Raw genomic sequence first — 22,266 nt, 5'->3', positions numbered from 1 at the left:
CACTCCACCCAAGAATTCCTTTACACCATCAAAGACACCAAAATAGAAGAGGATGAAATAATGGTCTCCTTTGATGTAACAGCCCTGTTCACATTAATCAATATCAAGCTGGCCAAGGAAACACTGACTACACTAATAGAAGACCCAAAGACACATACACCAACACCAACTTCATCAGCAAGGACAGTATCGTCAAGCTGGTGGACCTATGCCTTACCACCCACTTCACCTTCAACAACAAAACCACAGACAAACCAACGGAACATCCATGGGATCTCAGTTATCAGGGTTCATAGCAGAGGCAGTAATACAGAGACTCGAACAAACAGCTCTGCCAACTATCCAACCCAAACTTTGGGTCCACTATGTGGATGATACCATTGTCATCACTAAATGAAACAAATTAGAGGAAAACTTTCAAGACCATCAATAATACCCTGACTGGCATAAACTGTACTAAAGAGGAGGAAAACAACAACAATCTGCCATTCCCAGATGTCGCAGTAGAGAGAACAGCCAATGGGGAACTTCAAACTACAGGAAAACAACACAGACAGACCAAATACTGAACTACAGAAGCAATCACCCCAACATCCATAAACAAAGCTGCATCAGAACATTACTTCAATGAGCCACCACACACTGCAGCACAGAGGAACTACACAGAGCAGAGGAAAATCACCTATACAGTGAATTCAAAAAGAACAGGTACTCAATGAACACAGTCCGCCATTTCCTCAACAAAATACCCAAACAAGCAGATAAAACACATCAAGAAACCCTAGCCACTCTACCCTACATCAAAGACATCTCGGAAATGACTGCCAGATTACTCAAACCCTTTGGCACAAACCCACCAACACACTAAAACAGCAGCTACTGAACTTGAAAGACCCCATACAGACAACAAGCAAAAATCATGTCATTTACAAAATACCTTGTAAGAACCATAACAAACACTACATTGGACAAACAGGCAGAGAATTAGCCACCAGGACACATGAGCATCAACTAGCCACAAAAAGACATGACCCACTTCATCAAGTGGTTGTGAGGAGCATTGCTTCGAAAGCTCGTGCTTCCAAATAAATCTGTGGACTATAACCTGGTGTTGTTTGACTGTTAACTTTTTATACCCCAGTTCAATACCAGCACCTCCAAATCAAATCATTTAACACTTGTACTGAAATTGCTGGAGAAGGTCTGGTCCTGGACCCGAAGTGTTAACTCTGTTACCTTCTCCACTGCCAAATGCTTTTGCAGCATTTTCTGGGTTTTTTTCAGATTGCTAACATCCACAGTTCCTTGTTTCATTTTGCTTGAAATGGATTTGAGCAGTGGAAGGGTGATTATCAAATGAAGGGATATCATGGTGGGACTCATGTCTGAGGATCTGCTCATAAAGTATTCAAACACGTCATGAGCCAGTACTGGCACAGTGGGTTGAATATCCTCCAGTGCTGGATGATTCTGTGGCATGGGTAGCATGCAGAACGGGAACTCCATGTTAAAGGGGGATTGGAATAATTCCTGATACTGCAAGAGCTTAGAAGTTTTGCAATCGGGAAAAGTTGAACAAGAGTTATATTAGATCCTGAATGTGGCCTTGACCATTGCTGACTGACAGTTTGAGTGGCCTCAGTTATGATAACCTCTGTCATGTCAGGGTGTAACATTACATTCATTGTACAATATCGCCACCTGCTGCTGGGTTTTACATTCGCGGACGATTTACTCATTAACTTTCAGCTCAATGATGACAACTTGTTACTTAAATTTGGCATTTCTTGTGTGAACCAAAATGTCTAGAAATTGAACTAAGGAATTTTTAAAGCACTTTTATTTTGAGGACTAAGATCTGTATGCCATGCTGATGCTGGGAATACAGCTATAATGGTAAGGAATGACACAGTTTCTGATGCAGAAACCGAACAGGATACCAGTAAGGCTTCCACATATTCTTCTTATAATAGTTCTTTTACATCCACGTGAGAGAGCTTCAGTTTAATGTCTCTTCCTGAAAACATTGCAGTACTCCTTCAGTTCTGATGGGCAGAGAGATCTGGGAGTGCAGGTCCACTGTGCCCTGAAGGTTGCTGCTCAGGTGGATAGAGTGGTCAAGAAGGCATATAGTATGCTTGCCTTCATCGGACGGGGTATTGAGTATAAGAGTTGGCAAGTCATGTTAAAATTGTACAAGACATTGGTTAGGCCACATTTAGAGTATTGTGTACAGTTCTGGGCGCCATATTACCAAAAGGATGTGGACGCTTTGGAGAGGGTGCAGAGAAGGTTTATGAGGATGTTGCCTGGTATGGAAGGTGCTAGCTATGAAGAGAGGTTGAGTAGGTTAGGTTTATTTTCACTAGAAAAAAGGAGATTGAGGGGGGACCTGATTGAGGTTTACAAAATCATGAAGGGTATAGACAGGGTGAATAGAGACAAGTTTTTCCCAGGGTGAAGGATTTAATAACGAGAAGTCACGCTTTCAAGGTGAGAGGTGGAAAGTTTAAGGGGGCTACACACGGTAAGTACTTCACACAGAGGGTGGTGGGCGTTTGGAACGTGTTGCCAGCAGAGGTGGTGGGGGCAGGCACGGTAGATTCATTTAAGATGCATCTGGACAGATGCATGAGTAAGTGGGGAGTAGAGGGATACAGATGCTTAGGAATTGACCGAAAGGTTTAGACAGTACATTTGGATCAGCTCAGGCTTGGAGGGCCGAAGGGCCTATTCCTGGGCTATAAATTTTCTTTGTTCTTTGTTCTTTGTTCTTTGTTCTGCACATGTTGTATCAGTCTGGATTTTGTGTCAAGTCTCTGGAATGGACTTGAACCGAGGTTGTGGAGGCTGAACTGTGAACCATGGCTGACCCACTCGAGATCACCGTTTCCTTGCCTTCTGTCGCCAGAAGATTGCCAAATGAATCACCTGCATTATTTTCCGAAGCAAGTCTATGATTCAACAGGTTTAATTAGAAGCACCAGCTTTCGGAGTGCTGCTTCTTCATCAGGTGGTTGTGGAGGACACAATTGTAAGGCGCAGAATTTATAGCAAATGTTTACAGTGTGATGTAACTGAAATTATACATTGAAAAATACCTTGATTGTCGGTTGAGTCTTTCATCGGTTCGAATACCATGATAGTTTCACTTCTTTCATGGTACCATGGCATTCGAACAGATGAAAAACTCAACAGACAATCAAGGTATTTTTCAATATATAATTTCAGTTACGTCACACTGTAAACTTTTGCTATACATTCTGTGCCTGACAATTGTGTCCTCCACAACCATCTGATGAAGGAGCAACGCTCCGAAAGCTAGTGCTTCCAATTAAATCTGTTGGACTATAACCTGGTGCTGTGTGATTTTTTAAACTTTGTACACCCCAGTCCAACACCGGCATCTCCAAATCAAGTCTATGATTGGTGGCCTAATGCACTCTGAGAGACAGGTGGTGGTTGAGACACACTACAGGCACAACATTTGTTTGGCTTGCAATATTTTGCTTTATCTTTTTGGAGCTGTTTGGATTGTTGGTTTATTTTTACAGCGTGCCCCCTTGGATTTCATGGACCAAACTGTCAGCATTTGTGTGACTGCAGAAACAAAGCAGCCTGTCACCCTGTAACTGGCCAATGCCTGTGTTCGGCTGGTTACCATGGAGACTACTGTGAGAAAGGTAATAATTCTAATAAAACATTCTGTACAGTTTATGGCAGCACTAATGTCTGCACCCCCACCTGCTCTGCTAGCCCTCCAAATTACCAGGCCTGAGAGCTGGCTGTTTAGCTCCTGCAGACATCAATAGACAATAGGTGCAGGAGTAGGCCATTCTGCCCTTCAAGCCTGCACCACCATTCATTATGATCATGGTTGTTCATCCTCAATCAGTATCCTGTTCCTGTCTTATCCCCATAACCCTTGATTCCACTATCCTTGAGAGCTCTATCCAACCATTTCTTAAACTAATCCAGAGACTGGGCCTCTACTGCCTTCTGGGGCAGAGCATTCCACACACCCACCACTCTCTGGGTGAAGAAGTTTCTCCTCAGCTCAGTCCTAAATGCCTACCCCTTATTTTTAAGCTGTGTCTTCTGGTTCGGCATCCACTATGACCATTCGTGAACAGGCCTGAGAAACTACGTGGGCAATACTGTCCTAAACACTCCACTTTTTTGTGGACCTGGAGCTTTGCAAAGGGCTGCTCTTAATGCCATTAGTTCATTGACAATGAGTCAAGCCTTCATGATCAGCCTGTCTGAGCAACCTGAGACACACAAGAAGCAAACGTAAAGCCTAAGATTCACATCGATCGCCTTAATTGGATTGATGTTGCCTGTGCCAAGGTGGTTTCCTGCCCACAAGGGCTATGGAACAGTAGGGGGACTGGGACCATTCATGAACACCATTGCCAGCACTGAAGTGAATTGGACTGTTATTTTCTTTCTCCCTGGGTTGCTGTAGAATGTGAGGAAGGGCAGTACGGGGAGCAATGTCAGCAGAAGTGTGACTGCGAGGGAGGTGCACCTTGTGAAGCAACTACAGGAAAATGCCTCTGTCCGCCAGGGAAAACTGGTAGGAGATGTGATGTTGGTAAGTACTGTGTAGGACTCTGTGTCAAAGCATTCCAGGCTCAGCACTCTGTATAATCACTCTTTAATCCCCTTGACCATTTTTAATAGGTCCTCACTGACTGCTGTGAGGACATAGTCTTTGCTCTGTTAAAATTCTTCAGAATTCAAAGCAAAAATCTCCATTAAATCTCCCTTTAGCAAGCTCTTCTGCAGAAGATGTAACTGCAGTTTCTGCAATCTTTCTTCACCAATGTGTAAGGACTCATGAAAAGGTAAGTGCAGGTGTCATACAATCAGGATTCTTTACAAAATAAAACGCTTAACACTGGACAGATCTGTAAGACAAGAAGAAATAGGAACAGTCATTCAGCCCCTCATGCCTTCCCCACTATTCAATAGGATCATGGCTGATCCAACATTCCTCACATCCATTTCCTGCATTTTCCCCATAGCAGTTGATTTCCTGATTAATCAAGAATCTATCACAACGTTAAAATATAACAAGGACTCTTCTCCCACAGCTCTCTGTGACAAGGTGTTCCAAAGACCCTCACTCTCTGAGAAAAGACATTACTTCTCATTTCAGTTTCAAATTGGTGCCCCTTTATTCAGAGACTATGCTGTCAGGTCCTAGACTCTCCCACGAGGGAAACCATCTTCCCAACCCTGTCAAGCCCCTTAAGAATCCTCTCATTCTCCTGAACACTAATGAGTAAAATCCCCAACTATGTAACCTTCGCGCGTAAGACAGTGTGTGTGCGTGAGAGAGAGAGAAAAATGGTTGAAGAGGTTGAGCCTTAAGCAAAGACTCAAGGTTGGACAGCTGTCTGAAATTTGAAACTCAATCTCGAGGACACTGCTGTGTGCACCCTGGAGAAAAATCACAGAAAAGGTTTTTTTTTGTCATTTTCCTTGAATGTTTTTTCTTTACTATTTATAAAAATATTGAAAATAAGACAATAGTTATTTGGTTAAGTCAAGCCTCATCCAGTTGGGTGATGACATTTTGTTTTGTTTTCTGATTGGCGTACAAAGGTACTAAGTCACAATGGGAGGCTGGGTTGGCTGACTAATGACTGGAATGTGTGAGGCAAGTCGTGTAATGAAACCTCCAGACAAACACAATTGACAACCGTAACGTAGATTGTAGTTAATGAGAAATTCATTTCTTGTTCTCCTCAGATTGTCAAACTAATCGTTATGGCCCCAGCTGCTCTTTGAACTGCAGATGTTCCAATAATGCTCGCTGTGACTCCCGGAATGGACACTGCACCTGCTTGTATGGTTGGACTGGGCCTACCTGTGAAGAAGGTAAAAATGTTTCCTCTCATTCTAAAGCTATGTCCTTCCCTTCATTATTTGTCTGCTGGCTGAGACAAATAAGCAGGAACTAATCTGGGACCAGACAGAATCTTTAATTTTTTCTGAGGAGGAACCACTTTCAGACTGGGCTGGATTTAATCCGCCTCTCTGCCTGGTACAGGAATTCATCTCCATCCTAGGAACAGGAATGGGTTGTTCAACCCCTTCAGCCAGGGTTTAATTAGATCGTGTTGGATAACTCCGCCCACCACCCTTGGTTCCATAGCCTTTCATTCCCTTGCCTCACAAAAAAACAATCAACCATGGTTTTGAAATTTTCACCCACCTCTGTGATAGATTTTTGTGGGAAGAGAGTTTCGGAATCTTCCTGACCTTTCTGTGAATAAGTACTTTGACTCTAGCTCCAATTGTCCCTCGAATGCGTCTGAATTTCACCTCAGTGTCCCACCCAATCCTTTCGCTACTTTCTCTTGGGGTGAGAAAATAATTGATTCACTAACTTCCCAGAATCACTCCAAGCATGATGAGTAATCAGAGGGTTTTATTTTCTGCAATGTATCTATTTTGTGACTAAACAGCTGTATGAGTACCAGCACTATCTCCCCCAGCTTGTTGTTCTTCATTGTTTAGCCTAATCAATGAGCAGCATCAAGTTATCTAATGCCATCACACTGCCCGGCAGCATCTCTTTATTGTGATCAAAGTGTGGAACTCTATTCTCATTCACTGAAAATAGAACTGTTCAGTGTGCTCCTCATACTGTAAACTAACTAGGCATTAGCCTCTAACTAACTGGTTCCTAGCCTCAATCCTGCCTCTGGATCCAAACACTGTGAATTCAAGTCCCACTCCAGAGACTTGCTACAAAATCCACACTAACACTTCCAGTGTTGTACCGAGGGACTACTGCACTGTCTAAGTTGCCATCTTTCAGATAAAACATTAAACTTGGCAGCAAAGGGACATTGACTCTCTCAGCTGATTGCAAAAGATCCTTCAATACCATTTGAAGAGAAACAGGGTAACTCTTCCCAGTGTTGTGGATACTATTTAATAGTTTAAATTATCACCACTATGAGAACAGGCTATCTGATCACAGATCTCTGCCTTTGCTGTTTGAAGAGCTTCCTGTGTGCGAATTAGCTATTCTAGTTTGGTTGCAACCATGACAATACTTCAAAACTACTTAACTGGTTATAAGACACTTTGGGATGTCTCAAGGTCAATGAGAGGTGCGATGTAAATGCAAGTTCTTATTTTCTACTTAAGTAGAGGCTGAAGATTAAGCCTGTGACTTTCTGGTTGCTATAGTTCAGCACTGTGCCCCATTCAGAATGATACCATGGGCAGATGTCAGGTGAGCGAGTCCACAGACACAGGGTGAACTCTTGGTCATACCTTACTTTGTATCTTTGTCTGGTTCCAGGAGGGCCTCCCAAGCCACCACATCACCTGCAACCTGAATCCCACGGCAACATGGCATCGGACAAATCATCAAGATCATAGTCATCTGAGTGAGGCGGATATCATTCTGACCAGTGCCAACGAGACTGCTTTTGGACAGTACACCTTTCCTCACCTCCCGCTCGCCCCCACCCCCGCCCCCACCCCCGCCCCCAACACCTGCCTGTCAAACCTTTCAGAAAGACTGCTGAAAGCAAAACCATTATATGATAAAATCTCAAATTCAGAGGAATGGCCACAGGCCTATGCTATTATTCTGCCCAGTGATATTTTATTAAGAAGGGGAAAGGCTGATGGATTTTAGGATCCAGCCTCCTGTTGGGCTCAAAGACTAAGAAATGAGCAAGAAATTCAAAACCATTCCCCTCGTCAGGAAATGCCGGTCCGAATTCCTGAACGGTAAACAAACTCCCAACTCTGTGGGTATCGAAACCATTTTTCATGAACTTTTTATATATATATATATGTATATACATATTTTATTTTTATAAACCAAATCCCAGGAAGGCAAGGTTAATAGAGATTACAACCCAGAGTTTGGCGAGATGATGCCTATTAATCCTGGTTCCAAAGCAGGAAAGGAAGTGACCATGGATGTTAGCCATCAGACCTCCTATCACATCATAGCTGGCATGGTGTGTTGGCCACGGTGTCTTTCAAAACAAAATGGGCATTTGTAATCTGACTTTGTTGCTTCTCCTTTACTACAGTGTGCCCATGATGCAGGACTTCAGGAGGAGATACTAAAGATTAAGGAACTCAGTGTGCCCCACCACAGTGTAAACAATATGTGCCAACCATTATGGAGACACTCAGGATGGACATTGGTGAGCTGAATGGAATGGGACAGTGATGAGAGAATGTGTCCTAGGTATACACTTCCATTACAGTCTGCTTCATCCATCTCAACAAATCTTAGACCATCTTAAGCATCAGTCAGTCTGTGTTGCCTCCACATCACTGGCCAATTTCAGCTGATAACCATCCTGGCTTCACTTAACTGGATTCAGAAAAACTGGGACTTAACCATTAATCATTGTCCTGTTCATCTAGTTGGAGGTTACATAGCTTGGCCAGAACCACAACAGGACACATTGAATAAAGTCTTATCAAAAGAATAAACTTACTACATTACAAAGTAGTTAAAAATCAAACCTTGTGCTATATGGCATCTGGTATGGATTTCCAAATAAAGCATTTGATAAAGTGCCTCATAAAAGGTTATTACATGAGATAAAGCATTGTGACAGTGGAGGTAATATATGGATGATAAGAGGATTGGTGAACATACAGGGATCAGAAAGATGGGATCACTGGGGAGTTTTCAAACGAGCAGGATGTTACTGCCTGGGTGGTAGTGTCCTTGCAGCTCAGCTATTTACAATCTGAATTAATGACTTTGATAAAGGCACCACAAGTAAGGTCTCCAGGTCGTTGATGGTACAGAGCCAAGTGAGACGGTAAGGTGCGAGAACACAAAGGGGCTAAGATGGCCAATAAAGTGTAATGCAAGGTTGTTCATTGGTGTAGGGAGAACAGAACATCAGAATTTTTTTTGTTAAATGGTGAGAAACTTTTAAATGTTGGCATTCAAGGGAATTTGGTTCATTGGAGTACTCCTAGGATAAGAGAACTGACCTATGTTGAGGTTAGAGGAACACAAGGTGAGTTTATTGAGACAGTAGGTTCTGAGAGTGTATTTGCCCTGGTTGGAGACTTTAGCACTATAACTGGACATAGTGTCAGGAAAAGAGATCAGTGCTTTAAGACTGAGATGAGGAAGATTTCTTCACCTAGAAGATTGTGAATCTTTGGCATTCTGAACAATGAAGCAGCCCCTTCAGGTAGAGGATACTTAAAATTGATTCATTTTTGGATATGGGAATTGATGTCAAGGATTGGCAAGAGTCGCAGGGAAGGTGGGGCAGGGTGGGTGGGGGGGGATGGGGGGGGGGGGGGTAGGTAAGCTGCTGTTTTACTTATGCTCTTAAAAAGGAAGAATAGAAGGAGGTTTTATATCCATATTTCTTGGGCCTTTGAACATATCTCAATCTCTCTGTGCTACCCTCTATGCCGAAACTAAAGTAACCTCCTCGAGCACCCCCTTCAAGGTCCTCAACATTACGCAAGGTCCTCATTTGCCAAGCACTCAAGATTTTTACCTGCTGCCACCTACCTTACCGCACTGCATCTTGGTTTAAGTCATTCAATTCTGCAATGTTCAAGCTCAACTGAATCTGTTAATCTGTTTCTCACATATCAAACTCACCACTGCCCTGCTCCCATCCCAAAACTAAAAAGACACAGTAACTGTGTCAAACATCTGTAAAGTCTTTAGGTCCAAGACAGTGTTGGCCCTCCTACAGCCATGGAGACCTTGCCTTATGGGCTCATACTCTCTTCGTTCATGTTTGCATCACTCCATAAAAAGGCAACTGGCTATCCCTTGGATTAGTCACCATCTACCTTTCAGGAGGCATTAACACAGTGATGAATGACAGAGACAATCTGAAAACAGTCGGAGTCAGAGAATGGACAGCCAAGCCTCCGTGACCCGGTGGGAGTAAATATGCTGACATGTATTTCTCTCCTGTATAAACAGAACAATGAAAATAAAATGGAGTGAGAAATTGGGGATGGTCCAGCACTGGGAAACCACCACTGTCTCCATGACAACCTGCTTTGATATCTCTTGACTTTCAATTTTTAAGGCTATAGTATAACACGCTATGGTCAGTTCAGTATTTAAAGCAGCTTAAAAGCAGTTGACTATTATTTATTAATCCAGTTAGTTACCATGACAACAACTGTATTAGGTCATGTTTTAGGCTTTTTGGAAAATAGACTTTCTTCTGTTTAACTGCAACCAATAGATTTTTAAATTCTAAACACTAATAATTTTACTTGCCTGCCACCTCAGTATTCAAGATGGCCCCAAGTCAGCATGGGATAGCTGTGTGACCTTTTGCTTTAATTATCTCACACTGTCAGGCCGCCATTTGTGTAAATTAACGAGAGAGGGGGCACCACTGTTGTAAACAATGACGAGGAGAAAAGGACAACGTCTGGAGAACAGTTGAAGGTGAGCTTGGAGGAGATCCAAGGTTGGGAAATCTCCACTACTCAGAGGGCAGCATTTGGTCAGAGCCCAAATTCAAACTTGAGCCTATGTTTTGAAGAGATATATACGAAGGTTTGGAGCAAAGAATCTAGACGCTAGATTGGATATTCCAACGCCTGCCTCATTCCACTTGGATTGTGGTGAACGTTGGCCTAAAATGACCTACCACAAATTCCCTCACCTCCCACCAGGATCTTTTACCGTGCAAGTTCTGACTGGAATGGAGGTACACCTGCCCTCAGGCCCACACTGCTCCCATCTGCTCCAGTTACCGTTTCCTGTGATTGCCTGGCAAGATGGAGTGGTTCACCCAGGGCTATTTAGTGTGAAAGGCCACCCTGATACTCATCCATTGGATTGAGAGAAGTGCCTTTCCTGAACTCCAGGTCTCCTTCAATCTCAGGCTGAGAAGCTGCTGAACGACCACTGAGCATCTTCAAGTGGTACTGCTCCTTTAGCTGCTGTTAAGACACTGCAGTGTTGGTCTCCCCACTGGAGGAAGGAATTTCCCTGGGAGCTCGCTTTGTAATTCAGGGAAAATCGGGCAAGGTGGAGTCAGAGGGCTGAACAGAAATCCCTCTTACAGCAGGAAACTATTCCAAAGGGCTGCTTTATATTAAAAAAAAGTTACATTTGACCCTCTCCTTTTATTTAAGTTTTCACTGAATTTTCATGAACTATGCAACAAACACTTGAACTGAAGAATTGGCCTAGACCTGGAACAGTTAGAATATGCCAATTGTGTGTTTGACATGATCTGTATTCATAGAGAGTTCCAGCTTGGCTTACACCTCACAACTGATTGTCGTAAAAAAAACCTCCAACACACAAAGATCTGACTGCTCCTCCTCCCGACAATACCCCATGATTTAATAGTGAACAGATTACCAAGTTGCTGGTGGGGCATGTACATCAGAGCTCAGTTTTAATGGTCTGAATCAGGGGACTCTGCTGCTTATCGAGTCAACGGGCACTACAGGGAGAAGGGGCAGGATTCTCACAGAATGAGACTAAACATCTCACATTCAGCAACAATCTAGTCTAACAATAAATTAAAAGGTGCTATTAAGAATATATGAATAAATTATCAGGGCATTTGTGTTTTATTCATATTGAGGTGCTGTATATGCTTGGTTTTCTAGCGAAACTGTTTATATTCCTGTGTACATTGTTACACCATAATAAAAGAATTCTGAACTCACCAGGGGTTGTTTTTAAATACAGCAAGAGAGACGTCCAACTGAATTTTAACTGGTTAAAGGCTCTAGTTTCTCCTGGGCTTGATTATTAACACAATAACTATTACATTCATCAATACTTAATTGGTGCTATTTAACCTGTAGATGTGGCAATAGCTTATATTTACATACTGTTTTAACATGCTAAAACATTGTAGAATACTTCACAGGGGCATTGATAAAACCGGTCACTGGACATCCTAAGGAGAACATTAGTTCAGGTGACCCTGCAAAGAGTTTAGAGATGATGCAGTATCTCCAAGTGGAAGAGAAATAGAAATTTGGAGTGAACTCCAGGCAGCTGAAGGTGTAGTCACCGTTGGTAGAATGATTAGAATTGGAGATGTGCAAGAGGCTAGAGTCGGACAGTTGCAGGGATTGGAGTAATGTTTGGACTGGAGACAGGGCAAAGCCATGGAATGAACTGAAAACAAGAATGAGACCTTTGAAACAGAGACATTAATGAGCCATGAGCCAAAGTACAACAGTGAGTAAAAGGATGGTGGGTGGACAGGATTTAGTGTTTTGGATAAATTCAGTATAATGAAAGTGTGTGCACAAGGTCAGCAAAAAGACAATATCTCAACCTGCTAGGAAGCTTTTGTTTTAGTAAAGGCAAGGCCAAAATCCACGCAAGAGCTATTAAGACTGATCATTCAGCTAACTGGACTCCTTGATTGGACTCCTCTCCAGACTACAAGCCCTGTGGAGCACTATGTATCCGATTCAAGTCTCACGGCAGCAAAGCAAACAAAATCTCAGCTAACAAGCCCAGCGCAGAATTGAAGGAATGCTGTACCTTTCATCAGCACCATCTTTCACAAATGCCGTTAAACCAAGGATTCTGTTTGCGGTCTCATACAAAAGACCCCATGGCACATTACAATGAGAACAAGGGGCATGTGATCTTTCTGTCAGATCTCAGCCTAAATTAGTGTCTCCTTATCACCTTTCTGTTTGTGACACTTTACTGTTCCCAAATTGGCTGCAACACTATAACAGCGGCCACACTGAAAACTGCCTTCAAATTGCTTGGAGGAGAGATTGTTCTTTCACTGGGCTCTCTCCAACCCATTCATTCCTAACACTGCAGAAGAAATCCTCAGACTTAAGTCCAGAAATTCGCCAACATAAATTGTAAGAAATATTTATTTGTACATTCATAAAAACTGCCCATCTCAGGAATATGCATCATTTAATTAATAAACATTTGGCAAGTTCCAGTGTGACTATCAAATGGCAGAAGATGATCAATGAGTTGATCATCTCAACAAAGGGGAGTTCAGCAGCAAAAGCAAAATCATGGTGGTTTCTTTAACCCTGAGCCCACCTCTACATTGTTGCCCTTTGCTGGTTAGTTTTGTTAAGATTTACTGGGTGACATTTAAAATCGTCCTCAAAATTAAGGAATCTTCCTTTACTTGAAACCCCTCTCCCTATGATCTTAAGTAAAATGTATCTTGGCAGCAATGTGAAGCAGGAGACAGTAAATCAGCTCGCCAATACATGCATGTTCTGTTAGGTTTCCCATCGATGGCGAGGGGGAAGGAAAATGAGCTCGCATTGGCAGAGGGTGGCACTAAATCACTGCAGACAATGTCAGCAGAGTGTTGGCGATGGGAAGAGATCTCCCCCCTTCCAAAACAAGCATCATTGATTGTGTCTCTACAACATTATTGTACACCACCAAACCAAGAACGTTTTAGCTTGGGATGGGTATTGAGCCTGGAAGTCTCCTCCTCAGCTCAGAACACATTGGTGGCAGGGGATTGGGCAATTGTGGATGGTTTTCCTTCCTGAGCCTGACCACCAGAATCTTTGGCAAAAAAAAGAGTCCACAAAATGCCCATGCTTGGAATAGGGGAGGGACGACACTCACCAGGTCGAGCCCCACAGGGAACTGTAGGCAACACATCACAAGGTCAGTACATGGTAGGGGAAGGCTCTCAGGGATGGATTTTATAAAGCAGTCATTTCTCACCAAACTGCAAAGTAAAGCAAGCAGTTCAAGGTTGTCGAGGATGGGGGCAAGGCGAATGTTTATTTTTGGCACTCTTGTACAGATATCCTAAAATCAAGCAGGTTCAAATTAAAGACATCTTCCTCACCAGGACTGTCGAGATGGGCCAGTCAGGAGCAGGAATGTAACAAATTAGTGTTGGCAACCAGTAGAGTAAGCCATCTACTCGATAATGTATTCCTGTGTTTATCCACGTCCTGCTTTGTCTCCATTGTCCACACCCCACTTGTCCTCCTTGGAGGTGTATGTGTGTGTGTGCATGCAGCACTCCAGTGTCCATGGACACCAGCCTGGTTTCAATGATCAGCATTAGGATTTGAGGTTTCACTGTGTGGCTTCAGAAGTTAAGCCTTCCCAAACCAGCCATCCTTAACAGAAGATGGATAGAACACAAGGAGTCTGAGAAGGGAATTGTGGCCAATTGTATGCATGGTATTCGCAAGAGAAATTTGATTAAGAATCTTGGTGACAGAGCCCATATGATCAGTCAATACCATCCTCAGTGAACAAGCTGAGGGTAATGAACTACACTCGCTTTTACAGAGTTGCTCCGGGTCATACACAGCCTCCCTCTCATTGTGGAAGGTGTGGGCAGGGAACAGCTTTATTTTGGTTGCTAACTTTAAAGGTGTTCAACATGGAACAAGAGCTTTGTTTAACTGGAGTAACTGATCAATAGGTTTGTCTGCTGGAACAGGTCTCTTGCAATACCTCGCACCGGTTACTGATAGACACCAATCTGCAGCAAAGCAAACAAAAGTTCTTAAAACCTTCCATTTCAGATGCTGAAATAGGATCTGCTTTGGTAATGCTGGAATTTCACTCCTGGATTAGGTATTGAACTCATGGGAAAAAAAATCAGGAATGGTAGGTTTTTAACTACAATCACCCTCCCCTATCACTCCACACCCCCCCCCCCCCCCCCCCCCCGCGCCCCCCAATCTCTGTGTCCATAGTCACATGGGTCCTGAGTTTAAAAATATATAGCATTTCAAATTCTGCTTTAAAAAGTGCCTTGCTGCACACACAGGGCATAATCAAAGAGGCTGGTGACTGGGTTACCAATCATTTGCGATCAGAGTCAAACTCCTTTTGAAAATATATTCCTTAACCACCCCTGACTAACATATTTAATCCATTGATCATTTTTGATGGGTCATTCAGCCCCAATGCTACAATTACACAGTCTGATGGCAATGACTAATGGGAAAAGTTGGTTGCCAAGTTTGTCACAACAGCCTTGGCAGTTTTGTTAAAATCCAGGCTCCGTCAAGTCAGAACAAAATGGAGCTTTGGCTCTGACGCCAGAACTAGACGTCAGTTTCAATCCGCAATCTCTCCATTCGCTGGACGTTTCGTCGCACCGCGATGCGATTGGTTATTTCCTTTGCGCAGGACTCAGGAAACCAGCCCATCTCCCAGTCACGTATCCTCTCTCCCCGGTACCAGCCTATTCAGAGAAAGGGGGAGGATGCCGTTAGAGTATCAGAGAGAAAGCAGGAGTGAGATCGAGCAAAGCCCTAACAAGATGGCAAGTGGAGGGGGGCACTCTGTGTGGTCAAGGGTGCAAGGAATGGACACTTTGGGAACAGGATATTCAAATACAGAAAATCCCAGATACCCCTTCTGAGCAAACTCAATGACACACAGGCTATTTAACCTGCAAGGGGGCATCACAGAAACTGAACAATCGATCTCTTGCCTGACAGTAGGACTCAGCCTCCAGACACTTGCTTAGTCCTAGAATGATTCAACCAGTTGCCTCACTCCAAAGATCCGGAGTGCAGAGTTGGAGCCACCTGAGGGGGAGAGGTGAAGGGGGAACCAGAGTTGTGACGCATATCACAGTCTCAAATGTTGTGACAACACTAAATCTGAAGGCTAGAGCCTTAACCAAGGCACCAGTGGACAGCGACTTACCAATCAGTGGAGCTGCCCCTCCCCCCTCACCAAGGGTGAACACTTTACAGAGAGGAAGTTGCTTGAGAAAAGCATTTGTTAGGAAAATATATCATCACGTAGAATGACCTCATAAGTCCTAGCCAGAATGGGCATGACTGACAGGGTAATTACTGATTCACAGTGGGAGACCACACTGCCCGAAGTGACTGGGATTGATCTTAGACACAATTTATATGTAATAACTCTTCCCTCACTGTGTTTTGCTGGAAATATAACCATGATTTAAAATTAGGGCGCTTCGCCACAATTTCAGAAGTAGGTTCGCAGACCTGGGCAAATGAGAAGTACAGGACGCCCCTCCTGCTGATGCCACACTGTGGAGAATCGCTCGGTTTATTGAACCGCACTTAATCCACTGGCTGGTTCCACAGGGAATAAGACCACCCCAAGTGCAAGGAGCAGCAGGGAATTTGTGAAACAAAAACATGGTGTGAAACAGGCGCAGAACCTGCAGTAACATGTAAACATTTCAAAAATAGAACATTTAAAAAAAGGTGAGAGGATAGAAAAAAATCTGACAGTTCCTTCAAGGAACGAGCCCAACCACAGTGGGATGAATGATTTTCTCCTGCACTGTTTGGTTCCAGCCGTACTTACCCATCCTCAGCTGAAAGCTCTGGAAGGGGAGTAGGTCTCAGTGGCCATCACCACTGAGTGAATCCAGATGGCACCTAAGGAGGGGGAATGGTTGAACCAACCCTACACAGTAGTGTGTCTCAAGCCAGTAGTACCCAGATCAGAGACCTTGTCCCATCCTGGGAGGCTGAAGCCCAATTATAACGGTGACACTTCCACTGCCTTCATGCACTGGAAAGCCACACAGTTTGGGAAATCTATCGCCACACAGGGTTCCTTCCCCAGACTTACCATCAACCTTCTGGAGGACCACGATCACATCAGCCTGCTGGAGTGTCAGCTCATCTGGCTGTTTGGCCAGATAGGCCTTTGTAATCTCCACCTGTGGGAGGCCTAGGAGAAAGGAAGGGGAAAGCCAGTCATCCCCTACAACAACAACAACAACAACAACAACTTTGCATTCCAACAGCACCTCTTCGGCCCTGGAGGTAAAATGCCAAGGCACTTTGGAGGAGCAACCATCATTGACACTGGCCACAGGCAAACACAACCTCAGTGAAAGAGGGAGAGGGGCAGAAGAATTTAAACAGGGAATGTTGCAACTCAATGAGCCTGTGAGAAAATGCCCAGTCCCCAATGATGGAGGGAGGGCACAGCTCTTAGAGAAGGTGGGCAGGACAGGAGGAGGTGGTCAGAGTTTCCAGAGGAGAAGGGACAGGACCGGGGGTGTGGGGGGGGGTCAGGATAGGAGGAGGAAGAGGTCAGAATTCCGGGGGGGGGGGGGGGGGGGGGGGGCGTGGAATTGAGGAGGTTGCGGAGTTAGAGAGCAGTGAAGTTATAAAGGAATAAAAGACTGAAATTTTCAGAAGAGGTGTTGGTGGAGCAGGAGCCAATGTCAGTTTAGCATGAACCTGTAAGACAGTGTATGGCTGGGGGAAGACTGCAGTTCACTCCTGAATCTGCAACATAGGGTCACCCTGACAATAAAAGTGCTCTGGTTTTGTTTTAGAAACAGGGTTTGTGCACATTCTAATCCTCTGATGCTGCCTCTGCACCCACTGAGTGGGTGTGATAGTCTCAGCTGTTGATCCTGTTCAGCACAAACACAGGAAACTAGCCTTCTCTCTTGCCACAGCCCAAGGTTCGGGGACTCTGCAGAATAACCCCGAGGGATCAGTTTCTCAGCTGAAACCTTTCCTACCCATGTCCCACCCTGAAAGTGAAACCACACCATAGGCTCCAGCATTCACAGTTGCTGCTCAGCCAATGACTGGGAGGAGGGTACCTTCGATAATTTCAAGTCAAGTTGCTTCCTTGACCACGTGCTGACGCTGACTCCAGGTCATATTGAGGCCAGGATCAAGTAAGGACTGCTCTGTCAGAGAGAAATCACAGAATCCATACAGTGTGGAAGCAGGCCATTTGTTCCATTGGGTCCACACTGACCCTCAGAAGAGCATCCCATCCAGACCCAATCCCCTAACCTATCCCTGTAATCCCACGTTTCCCATGGCCAATCCACCTAGACTACACACCCGTGCACATTATGGGCAATTTAGCATGGCCAATCCAACTATGCACACCTTTGGATTGTGGGAGGAAACTGGAGCACCCAGAGGACACCCATGCGGACACGGGGAGAACATGCAAACTCCACACAGACGGTTGCCCGAGGACGTAGCGCTCATGTCCTGGCCAACATTTGTCACAGAATTAACAGCAACAATTAGACCATATGATGTAGGACAAATGTCGGCCATTCGGCCCATCAAGTCTACTCCACCATCCAATGAGATTATGACCAATTTGATAATCCCAACTCTGTTTTCCTGCATTTTCCTTGTAACCCTCAGTTCCCTTACTGATTAAATATCTGTCTCAGCCTAGAATCTACTTAATGACCCAGCCTCGATAGCCCTCTGAGTTAAAGAATTCCACAGATTCACAGTTTTCAGAGAAAAAAAAAACTTCCTCTTCATCTCTGTCCTAAATGTTCACCCCCTTATTCAGATATTATGCTCTAGTCATGGACTTGCCCATGAGGTGAAACAGCCTTGCTGCATCTATCCTGTCTAAGAATTCTGAGGAAGGGTCACCGGACCTGAAATGTTAACTCTGATTTCTCACCCCAGATGCTGCCAGACCTGTTAAGCTTTTCCAGCAATTTCTGCTTTTGTTTTCGATTTCCAGCATCTGCAGTTCTTGTAGTTTTTATTTACTGTCTAAGAATCTTAGAGAAAGTGAGGACTGCAGATGCTGGAGATCAGAGTCGAAACGTGTGGGGCTGGAAAGGCACAGCAGGTCAGGCAGCATCCGAGGAGCAGGAGAGGATGAAGAGCTTATGCTCGAAACGTTGGCTCTCGATGATGTCGAAGAACCTTGTTTGTTTCAATAGGTTCTGCCCAAAGATTTGTTTCCTATTAACAGTCAAGTTCCTGTGAGCAGGATCATCTTTGTTTACATAAGGCCTCATACAAGAGAGAGGTGTGACAATGCAACATGGCAACAGCAAAGTCCTCCTTACCTTGATAACCAAAGTGAAGGTCACTGGTGACAGTTTGTTTTGCAACCACTACTCAAACCTTTCCCTACCAATTCCAAAGGCATTACCATGACAACCAGATTCAACTTGCAAACCAAACTGGAAGGTAAAGTGGGGGGGGGCAGGAATCAGACAGCTTTTGGAGAACAGCATAGTTTTGCCTTCTGAGGCTTGTGGCTGAGGTATTTAGCTGTGGTTTCGGTTTCTGTTGGACAAGATGCAGTGCTGACCGTACCTTCTTTATTGACGAGGTCGTCATGGTTCTCCTGGAGGGCGTGGATCCAGCGAGCTCGGTCGCTCCCTGTCACGAAAGAAACAGCAGCAGTACTCACATTACACTGTGGCCTTGAGGGAGCCCAGGACACTGCAACACACTCCTCCCCCCCTCCACCCCCTCCATTACCGACACGTTGAGATTCAGCCACCCTCTCTTGCAGACCACTGCTGCTTGCCCAGAGGATCTTGGGACCTCACCAGAACCATCTTTTAACCAACCAAGAACTTCCATGCATAATTCTGAACAACCAGCAGATGGCGGTGTCTGACCAACCTCTCTCAAACCACCCACAAGCAAAACTTCCATTAAAAATAATCATATCTAAGCTGTATTATACTAAGAGGGCCATTAGTTTTACAAACATTTGCCTCTTCTCCAATACTGCAGTCACAAGATAAACAAGGATTCTGAATGTTTCTAAACTGGGTATTAAAGAGGGGACAGGTTGACAGGAACAGTCACGCCTTCCTCTCAGCCTGACTCCATAATCCCTTTGAGCTGGGATCTCCGCTGGGAATACCAAATATATTCAGATCATTTAATTGGAGTGACATTTCACGGACTATTCTCCCCACTTCCGGTCATTTTCTGTTTGCGAAAATCGATGGTCACCAAGATGTAGTAGAAAATGTTGATGGCCTGATCAGTGGAGATCGAAGATTCAAGTCTCACCATTGCAGGCTGCAAGTTTGATTTTCATTTTTAAAGAGTCGAGTGTGGGGTGGCTCCAGGCAAAACAAATTGGGACCAAAAATCAGGTTCACATCAGGACAAAAAACTGGCTTCAAAAACAGCATCTGGTTATTCCCAGAGTTCAATTGGTCTACCTGAAGATTTCAGTCAGTCACAGCATGTGGTTGATCCAATGGCCTCGGGAAAAGACATGCCCCAGAATAAATAAATTGATTAATGATATGTTAGTAGATCAGACAGAGGTTGATCAACGTCTAGAATAAGTGCTGGACAAGGTGGACACACGAGGGAAATAGCGTGATTGCTGTGACTGAAGGGCTTCATCGCATTGGCGCTTTTACTAAGGAGTGATGCCCTTGGGATAAGGGGGTGGCAGCTCAAGAGAAAAACGTACTACTCCTGGTCCCCGTGGTGATAATATCAGGTTGGATCTGGGATCAGCTGCACTTCAACCTACTCCAGGTGGGAGATCAAGCTAAAGAATGATCTCCATTGCCCCTCTGTATCATTAGGCAGAACTGTCCCATTACTGAGTTGCACGGTTCGGCCTGGTTTAAGGTCAGGCCTGAGGCCATGGCTGTCAGCTGATGTGTCTGCGGCACCACCACTGACCATGGGCCTTCCTATGGGGAGGGAAATACACAGAGATTCCAGGGCCTGAGTATTTTGCAATGACCTCCCTGACAAAGTTAACCTGGAGACAAATAGAGCGTGAGGATTAGTGCTGACCTCAGCTCTGGTGCTCAACACAACTGAATGAGCATCTCAACACATCGCTGCTTCGGGTCAGAAGTATTTGTCGAGTTGGAAGTCCCATGGAGGGCTCTCTCTGTTACAGCAAGGGCCAAAGAGGAGAAAACATTGGAGAAAAAGGGGAAGAGAAGAGGAAAACAGAGGGAAAAGGTGGAAAATAGTGGGAAGGTCACTATGGAAATTCCAGTTCACTAGAGGAAGCACAAACACTGAGACACAGATGGTTGGTCGATGGCACTTACTCGGAGTCTGTAGCTAACACAATTTCCTCCATTTCACCAGCGCTGTTCTTCTTCATGTTTATTTTGAAGAGGCTAGCATTGGAGTTGGTGCGAGGGAGGGTTCCACCACTCACGGCCTTGCCTGGGGGAGAGTGGGGAGACTCGTTGCTCTCCAGTGCTTCCACCTCCACCTGGTCCAACATGGCGTAGTCCTGTACTGTGTAACTCTCCTCACTGCCAAGAAAGGACAACAAGCTTCAGTCCCTGGTCACAATGAGACAGACTCAACACCTGACCTTTGATCCCCAAAACCTTAGGAATGTTTAAGATGTGGAATTCTCCAATGGGCGAGTCAACGATATCTCACACAAATCCATCCGTTCCCAGTCCACGACGTCACAACATACCCTTGGTCATGTTGATAGATGAAGAACATTGGGGAAGGGAAGAGACAGTCACATGTTCACACAGGGTTGAGCATCTGGTTATCAATGGTCCCAAGCTTTGCTTTACTCCCATATGGTCATCTGGGCAAATGAGTGTATGGAGGCACACAAATGTACAAATTAGGAATAGGAGTAGGCCATTCAGCCCCTCAAGCCTTCAACACTCCATAAGATCCTGGCGGAGTGCATGTTTCTACCCACCCTTGAAAAGCCTTCAACCCTTTTCTGGGGAAGAATCAGCCTACCTAGTTCTTAGGGCTAAAGGAATCTAAGGGTATGGGGAGAAAGCAGGAACAGGGGACTGAGGTGGATGATCAACCAAAATTGTATGGAATGGCAAAACAAACTCGAAGACTCTTATTTTCTATGTTTCTACTTCTGTCTTAAAAATATTCAATGACTGTGAGAGAGTCATGGCCTTCATTGGGAGAAACAAACTGTCTAACTTCTATTTTAAGTGGGTGACCCCTGACTATTAACCAGCGATTGAGGCTTCACAATTAACCGAGAGATACAGATGACCAGGTACGGCAGATGGCTCCCTCTGGCTGGTCGACAACAGAGATCACAAGGTCACTATCCAGTGACAGTAGAGGATAGTGATCGAGTCGGGACATGGCGTTTGGTTGTGATCCCTTGCAGCAACTCCCTAACCATCCTCCCTCAGCCTATCTTGCCTCATTACCAACACTTGTCGACAGTCACTGCTCAAACACCAGGTTTCCAGGGTACCCCACCCCCTGCAGAGGACAGATACCTTCGTTTCCGGGTAACGATCAACACATCATTGAAAAGGAAGAGGAAACAACTTTGCTTCCCAAACACTTTGCGCAAGATTCCAGATTCTTCCACAAAGACAGTCAGCTCCCCACTTTTCTGTAGCCATCGTGAGGTGGAGATGAGGGGGAAGGCCTAGAACACAGAGGGGAGATTCAGAAAGGCCTTGCATGGGGGGGCTGGGAGGTAGGAAGGAAATGGGTGGCGGGGGGGAAACGGAGAGAGAGAAAGAAGAGAGAGAGCGAGATAGGTGGGAGTGTGTGACAGGTCAGTGT

The 22,266-nt window shown here is 44.7% G+C and overlaps 2 protein-coding genes across 8 annotated transcripts in view; one reads left to right on the top strand and one right to left on the bottom strand.

The window, feature by feature from the left end:
• The window catches only part of LOC140486975 (uncharacterized), a 436,936-nt gene extending 425,249 nt beyond the window's left edge, over positions 1-11,687 (top strand). For all 4 annotated transcript variants that reach the window (XM_072586267.1, XM_072586266.1, XM_072586268.1 and 1 more), the window contains 4 exons: positions 3,555-3,683; positions 4,469-4,597; positions 5,761-5,889; positions 7,328-11,687. In XM_072586267.1, coding sequence (XP_072442368.1) covers positions 3,555-3,683; positions 4,469-4,597; positions 5,761-5,889; positions 7,328-7,407 — 467 coding nt within the window. In that variant the 3' untranslated portion in view covers positions 7,408-11,687. The remainder of the gene's footprint in view (positions 1-3,554; positions 3,684-4,468; positions 4,598-5,760; positions 5,890-7,327) is intronic.
• A 2,984-nt stretch (positions 11,688-14,671) lies between these two features.
• Positions 14,672-22,266, bottom strand: part of arhgef16 (Rho guanine nucleotide exchange factor (GEF) 16) — a 46,320-nt gene continuing 38,725 nt past the window's right edge. For all 4 annotated transcript variants that reach the window (XM_072586261.1, XM_072586264.1, XM_072586263.1 and 1 more), the window contains exons 11-15: positions 21,972-22,126; positions 20,790-21,002; positions 19,060-19,124; positions 16,574-16,675; positions 14,672-15,194 (exon numbers count right to left, since the gene is read on the bottom strand). In XM_072586261.1, coding sequence (XP_072442362.1) covers positions 15,055-15,194; positions 16,574-16,675; positions 19,060-19,124; positions 20,790-21,002; positions 21,972-22,126 — 675 coding nt within the window. In that variant the 3' untranslated portion in view covers positions 14,672-15,054. The remainder of the gene's footprint in view (positions 15,195-16,573; positions 16,676-19,059; positions 19,125-20,789; positions 21,003-21,971; positions 22,127-22,266) is intronic.

This window comes from Chiloscyllium punctatum, chromosome 16 (assembly GCF_047496795.1).
Source record: "Chiloscyllium punctatum isolate Juve2018m chromosome 16, sChiPun1.3, whole genome shotgun sequence".
In the NCBI taxonomy this organism is placed as follows: domain Eukaryota; kingdom Metazoa; phylum Chordata; class Chondrichthyes; order Orectolobiformes; family Hemiscylliidae; genus Chiloscyllium; species Chiloscyllium punctatum.
Note: the sequence above shows the minus strand (reverse complement) of the source record. Positions and strands in the feature narration are given on the sequence as shown.